We start from the raw sequence: 19,272 nt of genomic DNA on the forward strand, positions 1-19,272 counted from the left end.
GCTGCCCTCTAAAGGTTGGACTTTAGCAATTGGATTTAAAATAGTTATAATCATATTTTTTTTTTAATTTCCTTTTTGATTTAACGAAACTGCTAAATGCAGCATACCTCGTTACACAGCGGTTCAAAATTCAATGAGCAAAAACATTCTAATAATTAACTAGTTGTAAATTCAACAAATTCTAAAAATGGTACTCAGAGAATGTTCCATTTGTCGTCTGCGAATCCGATCCCGGGCATCTAGCGGGAATTTTCCTTTGGGTAAAGTATTGGCAGATCCGTAGTAGAAATTAATAATTTATCCTAATACGAGCCGCGAGCGATGCATCACACGCGGATGCGAAGCTGAGGATTGGCTGCGTTGCGCACCGGCGATGTTCCTGGCTACCAGTTTTGCTCGTCCTCGATTCAGATATGGTAGTTCCGAAAAGCAAGGCGCAGATTGTCTCGTGGCGAAATTTAGTTCCATGCGGAGACGCGGATTCAGGTTTGAAATAGTTACTTGTAGTCATAACAACAAGGCTGGCATTAGCGAGGCTTGTCATGGAAAGGCCAGTTGATACCCAGCTAAGGAAAACTGTTTCAGACTTTAAATGCTATGTATTACGAATTCATGTAGATTCAACTATCATGATACTTCAGCTAGTTTATTCTTTTTATCAAGTTTTTTTTTTTTCTGAGCTGGTAGCGGCGTGCTATTGTTGGTGGTTTTGACTTGCCCGAAGATCGTAACAGTTACCTGTCGTTAATAGCTCATGATCCTTACATGATTTGTGCAAGCAAGAGTTTGTCAGTAGAGTAGTTAGGGCATGAAAGGATAAGCAATTAGAAACAGATCGGGTTTATCAGATTAGATATATCTGAACAAATTTAATTTTCTGTACATGAATTTTGATTGTAGCCATCAACCAGTCAGTGTTTATCTTCAATCAAGCGTCTATTAAAGTGTCCTGCGTTCACCTGTTGATTAATCCTTTACCATTAAAGTACACTATGTATCTACACATTCATGAACATGTCTAGTGTGGGATTTCGATTTCAAACAATAAGGTCGGGAACAGCACCCATTCGTTGAAGTAGACCGGGTGAACATTTAAGGCGGATATACCGCTGCTTACGGATTAAGGGTAGGCAGTCGTCGTTAGTGACGCTTGGAAGTTAATTAGGTCCATCGATTTTTGCGAGTATTTACAACTGATTCTTTTTACAGTTGATATTTGAGAAATTTCATATCCATGTCGTCTTTTTGATTTTTTTTTATTTTTCTTAGCTTAGTAGATCGAATTCTATGTGCTAGAGTTGGTCGACGAACGATTCATAATATTGAATATAAAACGTATTTGCAAGCACACTCTTTTTTAAAATGTCAGATGTGGGTTGCACTTTACAAGCGGCACAAAACTCTCCCGTTCCGGAGAATGTAGCCGTCAGTGACAATTAAAGAGCTGTGAAGTCCAGAGGTTTTCATGGTTGGGGTGTTAGCTCTTGTCAATCCATATTCATCGACTCGGTATTACATTTCCAGCGAAATGTAATAGAGTTGTAATAGTATAGGAGTTAATTGCTCCAAGAAACTTCGAAGCACACGTTCGAAACTATGGAATATCAGTATTTTTTTAATTGTTGCAAAATTATTCGTTTGTATGTTTTGAAAATAGTTGTTTACCTATGGCACTGTCTTCAATAATAGTTGACGATGAAGATGCTTGTTTTTATCGTGCACGTGGCATACTCTTACGGAGCTTGTATTTAAAAAATGTGTGTGTAAGCACTGATACTATCTTATTAAGATCGAGATACCATCAAGAAGAAAAAAGTAAAACCACGGATCTTTCTACTTCGAAATCTGTAGAGATACCAACAGGCATGTAGCCTAAGTTGAGGGCATACGAGCACAGTTAGAATTAAGGTTTGTTACTTAATCACGATCTAAATAGTCAACAATCAATCATTAAATTTGCATTACTGTTCGTCCACACTAACAGTTTCTTCTGACCTCTATCGAAGAAATAAGGTTGAATATTAACGGAAGCCGCCTTGGCGACAGCGCCGAATTGGCAAATGCTGATGGTTTGAGCCATTGTTACCCTCAAATAAGACCTTTCACCATCGTCCGGGAACTAACTGTAACACGCTTCAGTTGATACCATTGACCCTTTAAATGAAGTGACCAAATATAACGCACGCAAGGTTTTGATGTGCATCACGTGTTTCCTAGTGTACGAGCAAGAAGGGTTGGATTTTACTTGCGTGCCACCAACATCTGAATAGATTTTGAAACATCGCTGACTCGCACTCATTCTGAAGTCACGGACTAGCTTTTGTCGTACGATGCTAGTTTCCCATATTCAACAGTTGTCACCTCTCGGGCGCAAATTGGGTATATGTACTTTTCATATTATGATATAGTGCTTATCATGGTATGTAGGGTTTCGACCTCGGATTCGAACTTACCGTACAACGAACAGGCTGTGAGAGTTTCCGGACGATATTGTGGGTGAATAAATCCTGTGTACCGAACCTACAACGGATGTCTCGTTTTATTGCGTTGTCCTGACCAAAAAAAAATCAATTGAAAAGCGATTTAAATGTTATAATCCCAACCATCAAATGAAACGAAATCAGATATGGCCATAAAATAGGCCTCTAGTACTATCGGAGCTCGATCAAGTAGACTTAGATGAACAAAGTGGAATGGTATTAGACTATGCCAGTTGCACAGCGCAGGGCCAAATATCTTAAACGGGCTTTGTCTAATGAAAACTAAATTACACTGGTAGTATTCGATAAGGACATTGAAAAAAATGTTTCACACTGCCTACAAACGATATGCTTGTGAAAACGGCATATGGTATTCAGGACAGCGGTGGTGTAACACCCCGACATAGCCGGATAGTGTGGGATGTAAGCCGGCGTGTCCTTTCGCACCACCTAGCACGCCTATTGCCGGCATTGGATAACTGGCCGGTGGTACTTATGTCAGCTTAACTGATTAGGGTGTTGTCACATGTTTTGCGTACTTCCGTACGTGACGCGTCAAACTGAGAAGAGGAACGGATGTCACTGAGACCATATAACATGTGACTAGCAAAAACAAATACACAGCACTAAAACGTTTCGTGTTCCACAGAATGCATACGAGAGAAAATTTCACGCTGTTATCACGTAAACGATGCGAGATGATCGTGTAGCTATTTACGAACGAGTTCGTCTTGAATAAAAATCTCCAAAGCACATTAAAAGACCATGGGCTAGCTGTGGTGGAAATTATGCTTTGCCATTGATTTAGAGGCTGGCCCCGAAGGAAGAAACCTTGGTGCACGTTCGAATGAGACGAAACCCGTTGCCATGAGGCAAACGAGGCTGAGAAGCGGGAACAAGCCTGTGTCCCGGAAGAATGTTCTTTTTACGTTCTTGGAAAAACGTCCAGCATGCTTCCAGAAGTACCGACGAACAAGCATCCGAACACAGCATTGTGCCAAAGATCAAATATCTATCAAAAATTATGTGGTCTATTATTTATGGTAAATGCCCTGGGATTTCGCACAGGGAATATTAAGAGTAGCAGGAATATGATAAGGTTACCCAGAGTAAGATGCTACTTATGATTTTCTGACGACGACTAGGTCTTTATGTACGATGAGGCGCCATGTTACAGAATTCGCAGTATCTCTAGACTACCTGCTGCCGATAACGTTCAGCAGTTGCCATGGATCGCTAATTCAATGAAGCCCAATCCCATCAAGAACGTTTGACGTGTTGTGAAATCACGGGTTGGGTTTCGTGTGTGGCATTCATAACCAAGACAATGAGGAACTGCATCAGAAGCACGTATCAAAGAATAGCGGCAGTTATCACTGGAAAAGGCAGTGTCACAAAATACGTATGCTCGCAACCGTATCACACAGCCTGTCAGCAGTTTAAAAATATTCGCTGGTTTTTCAATCTAAGGCGGAATTAACATTGGCCTGCAGTTGAGTTGAGCCTATTTGACTTAGCATCAACTCGGTTGAATTGATTGAAACGGTTACATTAAATCTCCGACTTGAACACAATCGCATGACTAAATTACCAATATTAAGGAGGCTTTATATTAATAATAACAACTAACGAAAACCGTTCTTCAATTGTAACGATTAGCTAAAAATGGAAAAAATGCCTAGAGACTGTGCCGGACCCGCTATGAAGACCGCAGTGATGATTATCCATGTTGGAAAAGGACGCTTTTTCGAGCTAAAAGGCACCGTTCGAGAGCCTTAATTGGCTGGTCGCAAACGGATGCCGAGAACTTCTTCCTTATTAACGAAGTTTGAAAACAGACGCGGGGCGAAGCCTCTACATACCGTTCTAGTGTGCCCCTATCTGTACTACTGAATTCGATGCACGTGTGCTCTTTAAATTTAATTGGCGTAATCCGGCACAGTCGAATTCAACCTTCTTCTCAATGTAACTCTCTTCTAGAACACATAGTAATTATTCTCTGTCGGGCTAATTATCCAGAGGCTGGTATAATTTACAGGTTTGAATGGGGCACAACTAAACGTCATCAACTTTCGAGCTTTTCCTCGCCTTCGTTCCTTGTGTTTGGCAAGCAAGCATCGGGAACGAAACAGCATTATAACTCGTCCGTAATGATGGACGCCTGCCCGTTGAAATTTCGAAATCTAGATATCTTAGAACGGTGATCGAACGGCACCTGTGGTTTCATTCGTCAGACAAATCATGCATAACACGTGAAGCGGTCGTGTCACAATCATGCAGCTAAATTACTACTGTTTGTTTGTGTTGAGTGCGTAAATTAGTAAAATTTATATTGTAATTAATAACGTCGAAAGAATTTGTAAATAAGTACGATTTCTCGTATGTTCTATCTATATCGGTTGTCAGGATTTGTTATAAAATACATAATCTATGGAAAGACATTCAGCGTTCGTTGGCGTTCGTTTTTAAAAAAAAAAATCTTAAATAGTTGTTTTATTAAAGTCATGGTGGCAATGATACAATCTAGAAAATTCAATGATTCCTCATGATAGGTTTGAAATTGCGTCCATACGAGGTGTACCACGAACAAACTATCTGTAATTATTATATCATAGTTAGTAGAACGTTTCGAGCAGACTGAACAAAAGCGTACTATTACACTAATATTAATATAGAACGTCAATGCGGATTTAGTATTTGAGGAATAAGTAAACAGAGGCAGCGCGCGGCCACTAACAGGATTCAAAAGTTAATTTCCTTTTCATGTTGGTTTGTTCCCTTACCGTTATCGTGGTTTTTTTTCCTATTTTATCTGATAAAGACGGTTTCTCTGATCGGTACGAGAAACTGCAGAAACTGTTGCTTAGATTGAAAAAAATTGGTACCTTAACGTTGGTGAGGGAGGTCAGATTTAGCTATACGTAGCCATGAAAAAGCCGGAGGCAAAGAGTCGGTACTTTTTTTTTTTTCGAAATAAACATCTGTCAGTAAATAAAAATTGTCATTTGTGAAACATTGGTTAGAACAATTCGTGTTAAGGCATCGTTAATCGTTTCAAAAATAAAGGTCTACGCAATAATTTTGCTCGTTTTTTTTTTTTTTTTTTTTTTGTCTAATTTGCTTTACTAAGTCCAATACGGTAACCAACAACGCCGACCAAAACGATGAAAAATTTGGGGTGGGGATGAGCAGCAGGAGAGAAACTTGTCAACGAAGACGACACGTTAACGCTGGCAGATCTACCTTAGCGTGTCTACGTTGAAAAAGGATATCACTTGATTATTTAATTTTTATTTTTATGAAATAAAGATCATATGACACATCAAATTATTGAGTAGAACATTACGCTTCCTGCCGCTTTCATTTCCGGCATTTTGTTCGCGAAGATCCGTGTCGATGTTGTCACGTTCAAAACTGCTATGTAACCTCTCAGTCTGTCCTCTTTGAGAGAATAATAGTTTGGCCTAACGATTGTATTCTAAAATTAGATAACCTGAGAAATATGTATGTTAAGCCTACTTAAAGGAAGTTTTAATACTTGTGTCATATTTAATTTTTTCTATTTCTACCTCTCATACCCTACTCCTAACGACTGAAAGCGTTATGATCATTAGCGTTATACGAATCGTCAAAGGATGTATTACCCTCGGTTTTTACGTTGAACAGTGTTGTCAAGTTCATTAAGTGCCTCGTGGAGTACCAGAGCTTCAGCAAAATACACTAAAAAAAATCCATGTAGTAATGATACTATGGCCAGTATCACCAGTCGTATCTTACTAATCGAAAAATTCCTAATGTCGCACCGATCTTCTTTCGTCTGTGTTGTCTTCTATTTTATGAGCTTACAATTCAACACATTTACACTCGTCGCAGACCTGTCACCTCTCACCTGAGTAACTTCACATCGCATTTTAGTTACTATATATCGACTGCTACGGTGGAAGCAGTTGCCTGCTCAAGTTCATTGTACACTTAACGATTCATCGTTACTTAACTCGCTTTCGTATCTGACCGGTAGGTTAAGGCGAAACGTAGCCGTGCGATGGCGGCCGCAACTAGCAAAATTGCTTGGTATATGATATAAGTTATATATGCAGGTGCATATACATATTCGTGTTTGTTTCATGTAATTTTTTTATTACTATATGTAGGCCTATGGTGTGAAAGCGTGTCTTCTTTTATCATTCGATAGACATTTGAAAAGGCGACAACGCTAGAATTAAGCCAAACACCCTATCCCCTCCTATCGTTGAGTTAGTATGTCTGTGGCAAATAAATACATCCCAACGTGATACAATTGAAATCAGTTGTCGCCAATTTTTAATGAGTAATAGTAACTTGAGTAATCAATAGGCCTGGACTAGACATTCGGTTCCCCATGGCGTGCAGCCATCGTTCCTGCGACTTGATTTCAACAATCGGGAGTAGGAATTTTGTTACAGATAGTCCTCTATGCGTAGCATCTACTTCTCCTGTTCAGACTTCGGTTCGTGGGGGGCGGGCATTTTTTCCCAGGACGGTTCACAACCCCAGATTTCACGGGCATACTCGACGATCGTGCGGTCAGATGAAAATTTGCCTGACGAGGCGATGTTGTGCAGGGACATCTTGAGCCATTTCTCCTGGTCACGGTAGGTGGCGGACACGCGGTCTTGGCAGGCAACGTACGACTCATAATCCGCGAAGAGGAAGAACCTGTAACAAAGAGTGAGAAGCGCTTTAATCAGAGTGCATACAGGGGGTTACGTACATGTAGAGTGTCTGTTCAATGCAATTACAATTCTGACACAAAGCCATTTCTAAATAGACATACATGTCTGCGTATATTGTTTATTGAAAATATACTGGCTTTTAACATTGTATTAATGTTAAAAGCCAGGGTTCAGGTTTTTTTAATGACACGCTGAATACGTCACATATTGACATAATAAAGATCAAAACGTCACAAATTATCACTATAAATGTATTCTAACCTATCGTGGTTGAGAAGGACATTGCAGATGTCAGCAAACATATTTGGATCCGACGGCGAAAACAGCCCTCCCTGTATCTGATCAATGCACTGTTTGAGCTCAGGAATTCTATTGTAATAGTCCCAAGCGTTGTAACCCTTTTTCTTCAGAGCCTCGACTTCTTCAACGGTCATACCGAAAAGGAAAAAGTTATCTTCGCCCATTTCTTCCCGCATCTCCACATTGGCGCCATCCAGGGTTCCGATCGTCAGCGCACCGTTCAACTGGAACTTCATGTTGCCGGTTCCGGAAGCCTCTGTGCCAGCCGTGGAGATTTGCTCTGACAGGTCAGCAGCAGGCATAATGCGCTCAGCCAGCGTGACCCGATAATTTTCAAGGAAGATTACCTGTGTAGTAAAAATGATGTTATGAATGTTCACGCTGGCTTTAACCAAGTCGAACCATTAGGGCCTATTCGCCCTTTTTTTAGGAGGTCGTTTCGGAGGCCTATAGTAAATTAGTAACGAAGTTCGTTGCAACAAAATACAAATTTAATAAACAAAGATGCATCAAGAAGCTTCGTAACAGTTACTTAATATACATATCGGAAAATGGCGAGCTATAAAATGTAAGCACACATAAAGAGCTTTTGTAAATTTCTGACTTGCGAACCTTTAGTTTATCGCCGACAACGAGATCGTTGTTAATTACATTAGCTACGTGGCAGATCAGCTTGATGATTTGTTTCGCCATATGGTAACCAGGAGCCGCTTTGCCCCCGATCATAACGGTTCGAGGGACGAAATTGCCCGTCGGATTGGCCTTGATACGGTTGTACATGGTGATTACGTGCAGGGCGTTGAGAAGTTGACGCTTGTACTCATGGATACGCTTTACTTGTATATCGAAAATTGAGTTGATATTCACCTGGACGCCGGTAGCCACTTTGATGTAGTCAGCCAGTTTCATTTTATTCTCCTGCTTGACCTTGTAAAGTTCTTGGAGGAACACCTTGTCGTTGTCGAACTTCTTTAGCTCGGCCAGCTTCTCAAGGTGCACGATCCAGTCTTCACCAATTTTATCTGCAATCACTTCGGCGAGAGCTGGATTGCAAAGGACTAGCCACCGTCGGGGTGTGATTCCGTTCGTCTTGTTCTGGAAACGTTCAGGAAAAAGCTCGTAGAACTCACGGAAGACGTCGTCTTTGAGAATCTCGGAATGGATACGAGCTACTCCGTTGACGGCATGAGAGCCTACGATGGCAAGATGAGCCATATTGATGCGTTTTCCACCGTCCTCCTCAACGATGGACATGCGACGCATCTTGCCGAAGTCGCCAACATATTTCTTAGACACGAGTTCCATAAACTGCTGATTGATCTGATAGACGATCTCAAGGTGACGTGGCAGAATTGACTCGAGCATACTGACGGGCCAGCGTTCGAGGGCTTCTGGCAGCACTGTGTGATTTGTGTAAGCGCATGTCTTAATGCACAGTCGGAACGCCTCATCAAAGCTGAGGTTCTCGTGATCGATGAGGATGCGCATAAGTTCGGGAATGGCGAGGGCGGGATGAGTATCATTCAACTGAATCGCCACCTTATCGGCCAACTCGTGGAAGTGAGTCCGTGCCGCATGGGTACTACCGAACTGCGATGCCTTGTATCGACGCACGATGTCCTGCAATGTAGCCGCCACCATGAAATACTCCTGCTTCAGTCGCAGCTCCTTACCTTCAAAGAAATTGTCGTTGGGGTAGAGGACCCGGGAAATGTTCTCGGCCAGGTTGCGGTCTAGCACTGCCTGTATATAGTCGCCGGTGTTGAAACAGTGAAGTTTGAAATTCACAGGCGAACGAGCCGACCACAGTCGCATTGTGTTTACGACATTGTTCTTGAATCCAGGGATGGGATTGTCGTAGGCCATAGCAAGAATCACCTGGGTGTCTACCCACTTACGTTTGCCGTTGTCATCGATCACGCGCCCGTAAAAATGAATAGGAAGTTCGCACTCGGGTCGTGGAATTTCCCACGGATTACCGAACTTGAGCCAATCGTCGGGCTCCTCAACTTGTTGTTTGTCTCGGATTGCTTGTGTGAAGATTCCGTACTCGTACCTAAACATATAGTAGTGATACAAGATTAAAAAAGATTTAATGTAATAATAACAAATTAGCCGCTTCGAATGAATAGTAATGGCTCACACTGAATATGAAGACCTTGATTCCATACCATTAAAACTCGACGAAGAAAACGCGTTCGACAAACATTCGGTATATGAAGTACGTAATATATATATATATATATATATATAATAGTTGTACGAACCACAAGCGTATTCGAATCATTAGCCCTTCTACAGGTATAACAGTCTCACACTGATAGATTTGGCTAAATAACTGCAAGCTTAATTCAACGGGAAATCTCATTTCATGCTAAGATTAGAATGCCATTAAAGCTTCTCAATACCTGATACCGTATCCATACGCAGCCAGACCTAGCGTGGCCATCGAATCAAGAAAACAGGCCGCAAGACGGCCAAGACCGCCGTTGCCGAGGCCAGCGTCCTGAAATGTCAACGACAATTTACGCAAATACTGTCCTTACTTGTTTTCGCCGAAATATAATCTGAAGTCATTCTAACTTCGATTGAGTAGATTATTGATGATTGACACATATATGCCTTAAGCTTCACGTTCGGTAGCATTCCACGACTCCCCCCCCCCCCCCCCAGCGCAGAAGGAACTGTATCTTAACTCGGTGTTGAACTTAGCCAACCTGACGTGTCATCTATAAATACACGCTATTTGTTTTTTTCGCACCTAGAGGTATGTTTATTTTCTATCAGTCTTAGCTTACTTCTTCGAGCTCCTGGAGCTCCTCGATGTCAAGGCCGAGTTGGTAGAGAGCTTCGTCGCATGTGTTCTGGATGCCCAAATTTATCATCGTGTTGGAGAGGGTGCGACCTGACACCAAAAGATGCACGAAATCGAATTAGAATCAACATAATATCGCTCTCTCAATATCAGTCGCTCAGCACCTTAACATTGATCCGACGACATGCATAAAAAAATCTTGTGAAGATAATTTCGAGTAGATCTGGGTATATCGTTTCTGTGATTTTCATTAATAACTATATCTGACGCAGATGTTCTCTCTAATTGTTCAGTTAACTGCAACAGGTGCAACATAACTCTATTCTGGATGAATTTCTTTTTAGGGTCACCTATGAAAACATGGCGCAAAGAAAATTTTAGATTGATAAATAAATTAACTATTTCTCTACTCACCCATGTAGTACTCGAGGGAAAGGTAATAAACTCTCTTTGGGTCCTTCTCATAATAGTATTGCTGGGTTCGAATCCAACGGCTTACGAGGTGATCGCGAACAGTATGGGCCAAAGACTGATCAAATACGTAACAGTCCCATTTAGTGTGATTACTACAGACAATTATAATCTATAGATAACAGCAGGCTAGATGAAAACTTCTGGGTGGTTGTTTTGAGCAATCGGCCCGTTAAATTACGAATTTTTTGTACAGTAAACAAATCTAGGAAGTTAGCATTAGCGATATAAAAAGCTAGTCGAACCTGATAGTAATCGCGGGGAGTTGCGACGTTCCTGTCCTTAACCAGCGTGTAGTGCAGATGGCGGTTAAATGCATTTTTCATATTGACCACATTTTCCACCTGGAACAGATACGTATAAGGAATGGAAATACTAGCTTGATATGGGTGTACATGCACGAACCTTAAGGGTCCCGAGTTCGATACCCAGTTTGAGATCCAGTGATTTTTGCAAACGATTTGTTGACTCCTACAACTATCGTCCGGTTGCATTTGACCAACGTCAATATCATCAATTCTTATCTGTAATGCCAGCATTCTAGATAGATCTGCAATGACAGACCGGGAACACCATCGCCTAAATTGCTCACTCTTCTCTGAACTAGCGGCTTTTAAGTGGTGATCAAAAATCAAGTTCATTAACTAGAGAACCTACGATGTCAATGCGGAGACATCTGTGCAACTTTATCACGCACGATTTGTCTTTTTTTCAAAAAGAGTAGGATTTCTTATCATCACTACCTTGGCAAAGGCCAATTGTTGACTGCCCCATGTTTTTTAGCAGCCTTTGATTTTAACGTGTCATATACAACGATTACTGGCCGAAGCCATCGAAATATATCTATTTGTGTTCAATCTAAACGCGACATTTGTATAACTTGTTAGGGTCGACCTGATTTGGTGTGACTTCAAGCACCCCCTCAAGCTTGCACTCACGCGCAAGGACGCTGCCGTATTGAGTTATCATAACATTTATCTTTGCAAAACTATTTTCTTCGTCCTATGGTAGTTGTCATCCTTGGGTTGTTTCTGTTCGCTCTCGAAATTTCATTAAACTTCCTTTGATGATATGGGAAAATAGCTCACCAATCGGGAGCTAGTCTCTACTTCAGGCGCGTTACGTGTGTCAGCTAACAGTTACACACGCGATGTCGCACGCACATATTACCGTTAGACAATAGACTAACTAAAGGTCACGATTCATTCTTCCGACTGGTCACGCTATCCCTAAGGGGAAATGAGTTTGGATCGGGCAGTTCTCTGCTGTTGATGACGATCTTGCGTATTTCAGATGTCTTCGCGCATCTAATAGCCACACCGATCTAAGAATGGGTTTGATTACGGCGGGAACTGAACGGCTTGCGTGCCAATTGTAGAGATGCTACACCTTGTGTATTACATTTTGGTGTCCTTATAAGCAAGTCAACTCAAGCAAATGAAACGATAATTCAATAAGAGCTGCTTAAAATGGTAAGGTAAGAGTGGGCGTACCCACTATAGACTAGGGCATCTTAGACGAAATAGCTTACTTTGCGAAATTACTCACGATTCACGCTATAACACTATTCGTACGCGTAAAGATCGCAAGTCTTGCTGAGACTGTTGCTAAAAAATCGTTTTTTAATCTCGTTAATCGTTTAAGAAAGATTCAATGTTGTCAACATTTCCATCAATTTAAAGAATATCATTTGTTTAATGTTAGACTAGGAAAGATTGTATCATATAGTATTTTCCGCTGATTGTATCCGTTTTTTGTAAACATTCGAAAAAAAAATCTACTTGCTGTTGTATCTGATTGCAGACTATATGAGATGACCAAACTAGCGCCCTTGTTGTCGTCGTCTGCGCATCGTTTGACGATTCCACGAACAGCAGACGAAAAAAAAAAGTAGCAAAAAAATCTTCTTCACTGCTATGGTCTGGATGCACGCTTACAATGTATCAAGCTTAATAATAGAGACAAAGCTGAACGCGGAACTGTAACTAAGCGTTTCCCATAGTTCTTGACAATACTCAATCGAACGGTTAGCTTAGCTGACTATTTTTTTATACAATTTTTATATGGCGGCAGTGGTTGCATCAACAGCAATAGCGTTCTTATTCATTGTTTAGTAGACGAGTAAAATACGTGACGGCATATAAGCTCCCCTTCTTTTGAGTATAGACTTCCCTATACCATACCTATCGTGGCTATAACAGGTGAACAGCTGTTAAAGGAAGGCTCCTATTTGGGCCAGAGGCAAATCAACAACTAATGGAATGCTTATCAGAGAAAATCTTACATAATCCCTTTTTAGTGGGCAGCATCAATGCAGATCATTTTATTGGGTTGAATACGTGGCTGGGCGTAAAGTTAAGTGATTGTTACAATGCGGCTCAACAAAGATGATAAACTATCGCCACACACAGAGTGAACTAAATTTTGCCTATTGTCTATCTATAGGTTCTTATGGCCGAGCTCCGACTTTGGGGCAAGGTAGTCCTTCTTCTTGCATTTACGAGCTTGAAAGGCGTTCTTTAGCTTACATATATATATATATATATATAACGTATCCGCCCTGTCCACATTGAAAGTGTGCGACATCTTTTGAATAGGTAAGCCCTAGCCACATGCGTATATTGTATGTAATAGGTTTATTACTACACCCTCCCGTCCTTTAATTATAACCGATATGACAGATAATAACAAAACGGACGAAATAAGCTGTCATTTCGAGTTTGTCGTTTGTGGATTTGATCGTCGTTATCCAACAGCCACATCGCGCGCGGTCATCAGTGACAAATAAATAATTTTGTACATAGACGTTGCTATGTACGTTAAGACGACCCGTGACGTTTTTTTTACGTGTCAACGATACCTCTATGGAAAACATGCGTAGTATACGCTTGATGGAATTGAACTCGTTTATTTAGCATACCTCTATGGGTGTTTATGTATTCGAAGCTGGCGTAGTTGCTAAAATATCCTTCATAAGATATTATTATTAAGGTATTAAATAAGTTTGATTTTATCTAAGCCGCAAAAAATGTAGGTAGCTTATGCTTACAAGCCTATAGCATTAGGTGATGGCAAATGCGAAAGAATCGCGAAAAACAGCATAAGCAACATAAGCTTCGTAGATAAAAAAAACAAGAAAAAAAGAGCAAGCAAAAAAGAAGGTGTCTCTGAAATATATGTCAAGGTTAGCTGTACATTTAGAGCTGGAGACCAGCCAGCTTTTACATGGTCGACCATCCGGAAGCGAGCGTTCGCGTTGATTAATTTGCGGTTGCATTGATGATTACTGAATTTTAATCAGGACAAAGGCTGACCAGGACATTTACGAATGCATCTCACACAATTTCCTGCCGTTCAACATTAAATAACCCCTTATAATGTTCTAATAATTTCGAAAAATGTCAACAGTTCAATGCGTGGAGACGAATAGAAATATATGATAAATACTCGGGAAGTTGGAAAAGCAGCGCCCCATTTCGAGCTTCCATAGAATCTGTATGGAAAAGATGAGTTGCGCGAGTTAATAAATAGCGAAACGTCCACCGTTAAGGCAGTAGGAACAAAAAAAAATCATCTTATTTTTTTGTACGCATTGGGATTAGGAATCCGATACTATGCTTCAAAATGTTATTTTACCTTAACATCCTTTAATTGTGTCGGACGAAAACATTACACCTTTGTCAAGTTTGGTGATAGTACAAAAGCGTAGACGGAACTTCCGTCATGGATAATATGTCAACGCACCATACAAAAGCTGCATTTAGATATTTACCAGGTTCAGGATATATCGTGCTTAGGTCAGAGTTTTATATTAAACTGGCTAGGACTTACAGTAGTATGATATTATTAGATTGGCTTTCCTCTAGTTAAGCGCAAATACACTTAAAATAGATTAATCCGTATTTCGTTAGACAAGAGCTTATAAAAACTAACTACATCTCGCATATCGTAGCATCGATGACGGTTGTCAAGTACGGCGTACGGCAACAAACAAAAAAAAACGGAAAAACCATTGAATATGTACAATGCTGCGTCCGCTAAGTAAAAAGGTCTCTTCCGAGTCAATTTGCCCAATCGGTTATAATAGGCAGTAATAGACAAAAATGAGGGTCATCGTGGTCGTCTACAAAAGGATTCCGTTTAATTATACATCGACCCTCGAGAAAGCTTAGCAGATTAAGGTGGCATCACGGTAGAACAGAAACATCAAATGTACACACGTAAAATTAAGTTCAGAAACCACGCACGGTCGAACTTCAAAATCAAGGCACGAAGTGTTCGTAGCGTGTACTCGTTTGAACACGTATGTATAACGTAATCCGTGTTCATTTCCCGGAAAGATGCTACAATGGACTCGATTTGCCCGGCTGAAAACGCCATGACATCACATTGGCAAATGTTACACACAAAAAAAGTAACAAATCTTTTTCACGGATGGTTTATCATAAAAAAAAAAAAAAAGCAATAATCAGATTAAGACGCACGTAGGCTTGCGTGCTCGCATCGCATATTGCGAATCTGTAGTGACTACTATAGACCAGCACGTTGCAGTCATAGCGCAATCTTGACCTGATGGCCGGCTGGTCCCGACTACGCCTGACCCTGTTACACAGTGGCCTTTACATCCAGTCTACATATACTGGTAGCGCAATAGATAAGCACACTAAAGAGTACGAAAATTGTCCGAAAGCGGATATTTTTGTTGGTGCAATATATTTCTTAGCTATCGTTGTTTCTACGTTCGATTTTTACTAACACAACTCTCAGCACTGACTGGTAATGCGACACGTCTATAGCCACAGATGATGTTCGCGTGGTCGCGGCATATACACGATCGCGAATTACCGATTATTTCGCGCACCCATCATCTATCTTTCATTTGTTTTCGCGTCAAATATTCTGCACGTACCTGGGCGATCCCTCGAACGGAGATCTGTCGGCGCTTTTCAGCATCGGTTAGAGGAGTCGCCATGTCGTCTTCTTCAATATCTGAGTCCGTTGTCGTGTAGTAATCAAGTTCTTCGTGATTAGAACGCACTAGGTACCGTCTAACTATTAGAGAGAGGTGCTGTAGAGTGTTGTTACTGCGCTATCGACGACACTGAATCGCTTGATGCTGCAAGGACGGCGCCAGTTGTCTAGTGTCTCTTGATGGGTCAAACCCTTGTTTTTTAGTTACCTTGTCGGCCTTAAGGTTGTTGTGTCATTCGTTTGGCCGAGCGGACAAAACACTCAGGTAGGAGGAAAAGAGAAAGATAAAAGACAGAAAGGGAAGCAATGCACAATTGTCCAGCTATATAACGATATCACACACTACGAGTTGCACGTTGCCGGTCCAGCTATTGAGTTTTAGCCAGACTGGTCTATGATGAGTTGCAAAGCCTCAGAGCTAACCGAGTTGGCAAGTGCATCCGCAATCGTCGCCTGCTGATGACTCGGTAAGAGTAAGACGATCGCGTAACTCAACAGCGCAGTGAGATAACTACCGCAGAGAGCCAGCCGTGCGACTGCTGCGTTGTTATGTTGCTCGGAATACTGCACACCGGCAGTTGAGTCCGCCCTCTGCAACTGCTGCCAGGTCTACCGGTTAACTCCAGCTCTTCTTTGGCACACGCATGCACACACATATACACACCCACAAGGAAAGACAATATGAGGACACAAAATGAGAGCGAAACACAATAAATAGGTGATAGGCAACAGTGGTGATAGCAGCGGAACGTTGCGTACCCTCTTTGCGGTGGCCTTCAGAGGTGACCGGGAAAGGGATCCTCAATGAGAGAGACGTCAAGCCTGGTGCGCCTTGTTTACGAGGGTAAGGGCGACGCACGTAGGCCCAAACGGTCAAATCACAATCTTACGTCATCAGTATGACCACAGCCGGCGTGCGCACACCTGTGATCAACGAATTCACATCGACGCCATCACTTCCCATTTGTTTCCATTTCTACCAAAGCTACCATCGGTAGACGTTTGATCCCTCTTGTAAGGCCGCCGGTGGTGCTGCGAACGAGAACCAGCACCGTAATATCGCAATAGACTGTAGCTATGCAAAGACAAGCCAGTGGACAAGCAGAGAAAACGAATCGAAGAGAGGCTCGACTGGCCAGCTGCTCGGCTGACTTAGTCCATGGCTGTGACAATAACTATTGCTTGGAAGCTAGATGCGCGCTGCAAGCAACGACGAGCTAGACTATTACAGTGAACATCGACACAGCGTCGTAGACGGACCGCGTGCGTGCGTCCGTCCGCTAAAAGCGCGCGTACAAGTATATATAGAAAGCACAAGACATGGCGACCACCGTAATAACTGCCCATCCCAACAGATGTCACAGTTAAATACACTAGATATGGTGCGCGAATGTGACATGACAAACATAAGAAAAAAAGGAAAGGATGACTGTGAATGACTAAATAACAAGCACAAGATCCATCAAAAAAACGTTGCGCACCCGGCGAGGAATGGAAGCCAACTCAAAAGGGAAATAAGGCTGGTCAAAGAACGTCATGCAACGATAATAGCCATGATAGTTGCATGATTCTTCAATATTTCTACAAGTAATGTCCTGCTCATTTCGATTGCTTGTGCCTATAAGCAGCTATTAGCGTAGTTACTGACTCTAGATCTACCAGAGTAAATCGCCAGGACAATTATTTATGTTTAGTATCTCTTTTGTTGGCGGAGAAGGTAGCGGAACCTTTTTGCACGCAAATGATCGTAAATATGAGTCCAATACATTAGAAATTGCGTACAGTTGGTTTTGTTTATAGCTGGAAAACGTAAGACATTTATTTTAATCTGTACTACTATAAAACATCAGAAAAATACAGAGGTGATCCTATTCTACAGCTTCTTCCAATGGTACCACTAATTGCCAAGTCATATTATGAGATGCTACTTTTACACATCTGAAGTTTACTCCTAAGCCTGTCATTGTTTCTACTCTTCCACCAACTGGACAACTCGATTTAACTTAAATGGAGACGAGGTTTTTTCAAAGGTTTCATAACAGCATCTTTCCCAGCGTTAACATCAACGGCGTCATACATTTTTTACTAACGTTACTGTGTATGTTATATATATATATATATATATATATATATATATATATATATATATACATATATATATATATACGAGTGCAGAAGCTCAAAAACAGCGGGCCCCCACTTCTGCGCTCCACCATGCAATAAGTAAAATAACAAATTAACCGCTTTATTCAATTTAAACATTGGCCAACATTTAATTACGGTTTTCCGTATTTTTTCATTTTATCGTATGATGCGTAGGTCACCACAAATGAGATGCAACACCGATTTCATCGAATTGGGAAAGTTAATGGTTGTGTGGCACTTAGTCTGCCCGCGACCATTTTGCCAAGCGGCCCTCATGGTAAATTCGAATGCATAGGTGCACCTTCTATGCAAAAACAGAGGCTGATTTCGTTGCACGAATTTTGTAGGCAGAGAAAAGCTAATCCTGAAAAAGTGTAAACAAATTGTTTTCAAGTTATAAACACCTGAATGGACCAATGAATGGGGACAAAACTTGGGGAGCAACTGACGCCAAGATAATGGATTTTTAGTCAATCGAATAAGTGGTGCACTCGAAAGGCATTTTCCAGAAAAACACACTGTTTAGTTTACCTGTTTTTACGAATGCACAATAAGGCCCGCATAAAGAACAATAGCCATTTGGGCAATACGGACTATCTGCTCTTGGTTATTATTACGTACATTGAATGATTATAATTTTAACCTAGTTGTTGCTTATTATATATTTACTGTACAAGCAATTAAGACTTTCTTTTGACTAAATATAGTCCCTATATCTCTGACATCTTTTTGTTCACATTTATTTATACAGAATTCTGGCCTTATCAGGATAGATCCATAGATAATGTGTTACAAAGTATCACAATATACCTGAAGTATTTCCAGGTCTCTATTAAATACCCAAACATAATAAGCTCTCGATTAACAGAGGCTGGCACATTTCGTATGGGTACACTAGTTTGAAGTTACGGAGCCAGAATTATACAAGGGCAAACAAAAGAAAATAGGTGATTTATTAATTTCGATGAATAGTAATCATGTTTGTAGTTTAATATATTTTAGCTAGCTAATAATTTAGAAGAACGTCCATTTTAGACTTTACGGCCAGCATATAGTTTGAATAAAACTTACAGAGGAAAACCCAGTTGCATCAAAGGGTTGCATACCTATTCATCTTGTATAGCTTCTCTGTTTCATTCAGTGTGAATTGGGTGCCTGAACTAATGTCCTAACAACACGACCTAACTGTGCGGAGGGCAAAGGTGAGCCACACATTAAAGCAGTAGCATTACGGCACTGATATGCTGATGTTTTTTATTCATACGGCCAGTATTGTCGGAAGTTTATTTTTCTCTGCTAAAGATTTTATGCTAGTATGTAAACGATGACGCTATATCTAAGAATGCGCGTATTTATTAGATGTGTAAAAACGAAATAC

At 41.0% G+C, this 19,272-nt stretch overlaps 1 protein-coding gene and 1 long non-coding RNA gene across 2 annotated transcripts; one reads left to right on the top strand and one right to left on the bottom strand.

Moving 5' to 3' along the window:
• The first annotated feature begins 255 nt into the window (after window positions 1-255).
• LOC147754972 (uncharacterized) lies at window positions 256-7,107 on the top strand. The gene is made up of 2 exons (XR_015330425.1): window positions 256-486; window positions 4,519-7,107. It is a non-coding gene; the product is annotated as an uncharacterized LOC147754972 (long non-coding RNA).
• Window positions 5,756-16,411, bottom strand: Glyp (glycogen phosphorylase). Its single transcript, XM_022811139.2, has 8 exons — window positions 15,688-16,411; window positions 11,024-11,122; window positions 10,722-10,836; window positions 10,291-10,397; window positions 9,901-9,998; window positions 8,105-9,548; window positions 7,454-7,839; window positions 5,756-7,175 (listed from the first exon to the last, which is right to left on the bottom strand). The coding sequence occupies exons 1-8, from the start codon at window positions 15,748-15,750 to the stop codon at window positions 6,944-6,946; spliced, it is 2,544 nt and encodes an 847-aa protein (XP_022666874.1). The 5' UTR covers window positions 15,751-16,411; the 3' UTR covers window positions 5,756-6,943.
• Between the last annotated feature and the right edge of the window lie 2,861 nt (window positions 16,412-19,272).

The sequence above is a fragment of the Varroa destructor genome, unplaced genomic scaffold, assembly GCF_002443255.2.
Source record: "Varroa destructor unplaced genomic scaffold, Vdes_3.0 BEIS01000006.1, whole genome shotgun sequence".
In the NCBI taxonomy this organism is placed as follows: domain Eukaryota; kingdom Metazoa; phylum Arthropoda; class Arachnida; order Mesostigmata; family Varroidae; genus Varroa; species Varroa destructor.

What these genes read in the sequence shown, in the direction of transcription:
- Glyp (XM_022811139.2), bottom strand. Translation starts at nt 15,750, where the DNA reads ATGGCGACTCCTCTAACCGATGCTGAAAAGCGCCGACAGATCTCCGTT. An exon ending in CCGTTCGAGGGATCGCCCAG is followed by an intron (nt 11,123 to 15,687) that starts GTACGTGCAGAA and finishes TATCTGTTCCAG; the next exon opens with GTGGAAAATGTGGTCAATAT. An exon ending in GCGTATGGATACGGTATCAG is followed by an intron (nt 9,549 to 9,900) that starts GTATTGAGAAGC and finishes CTATATGTTTAG; the next exon opens with GTACGAGTACGGAATCTTCA.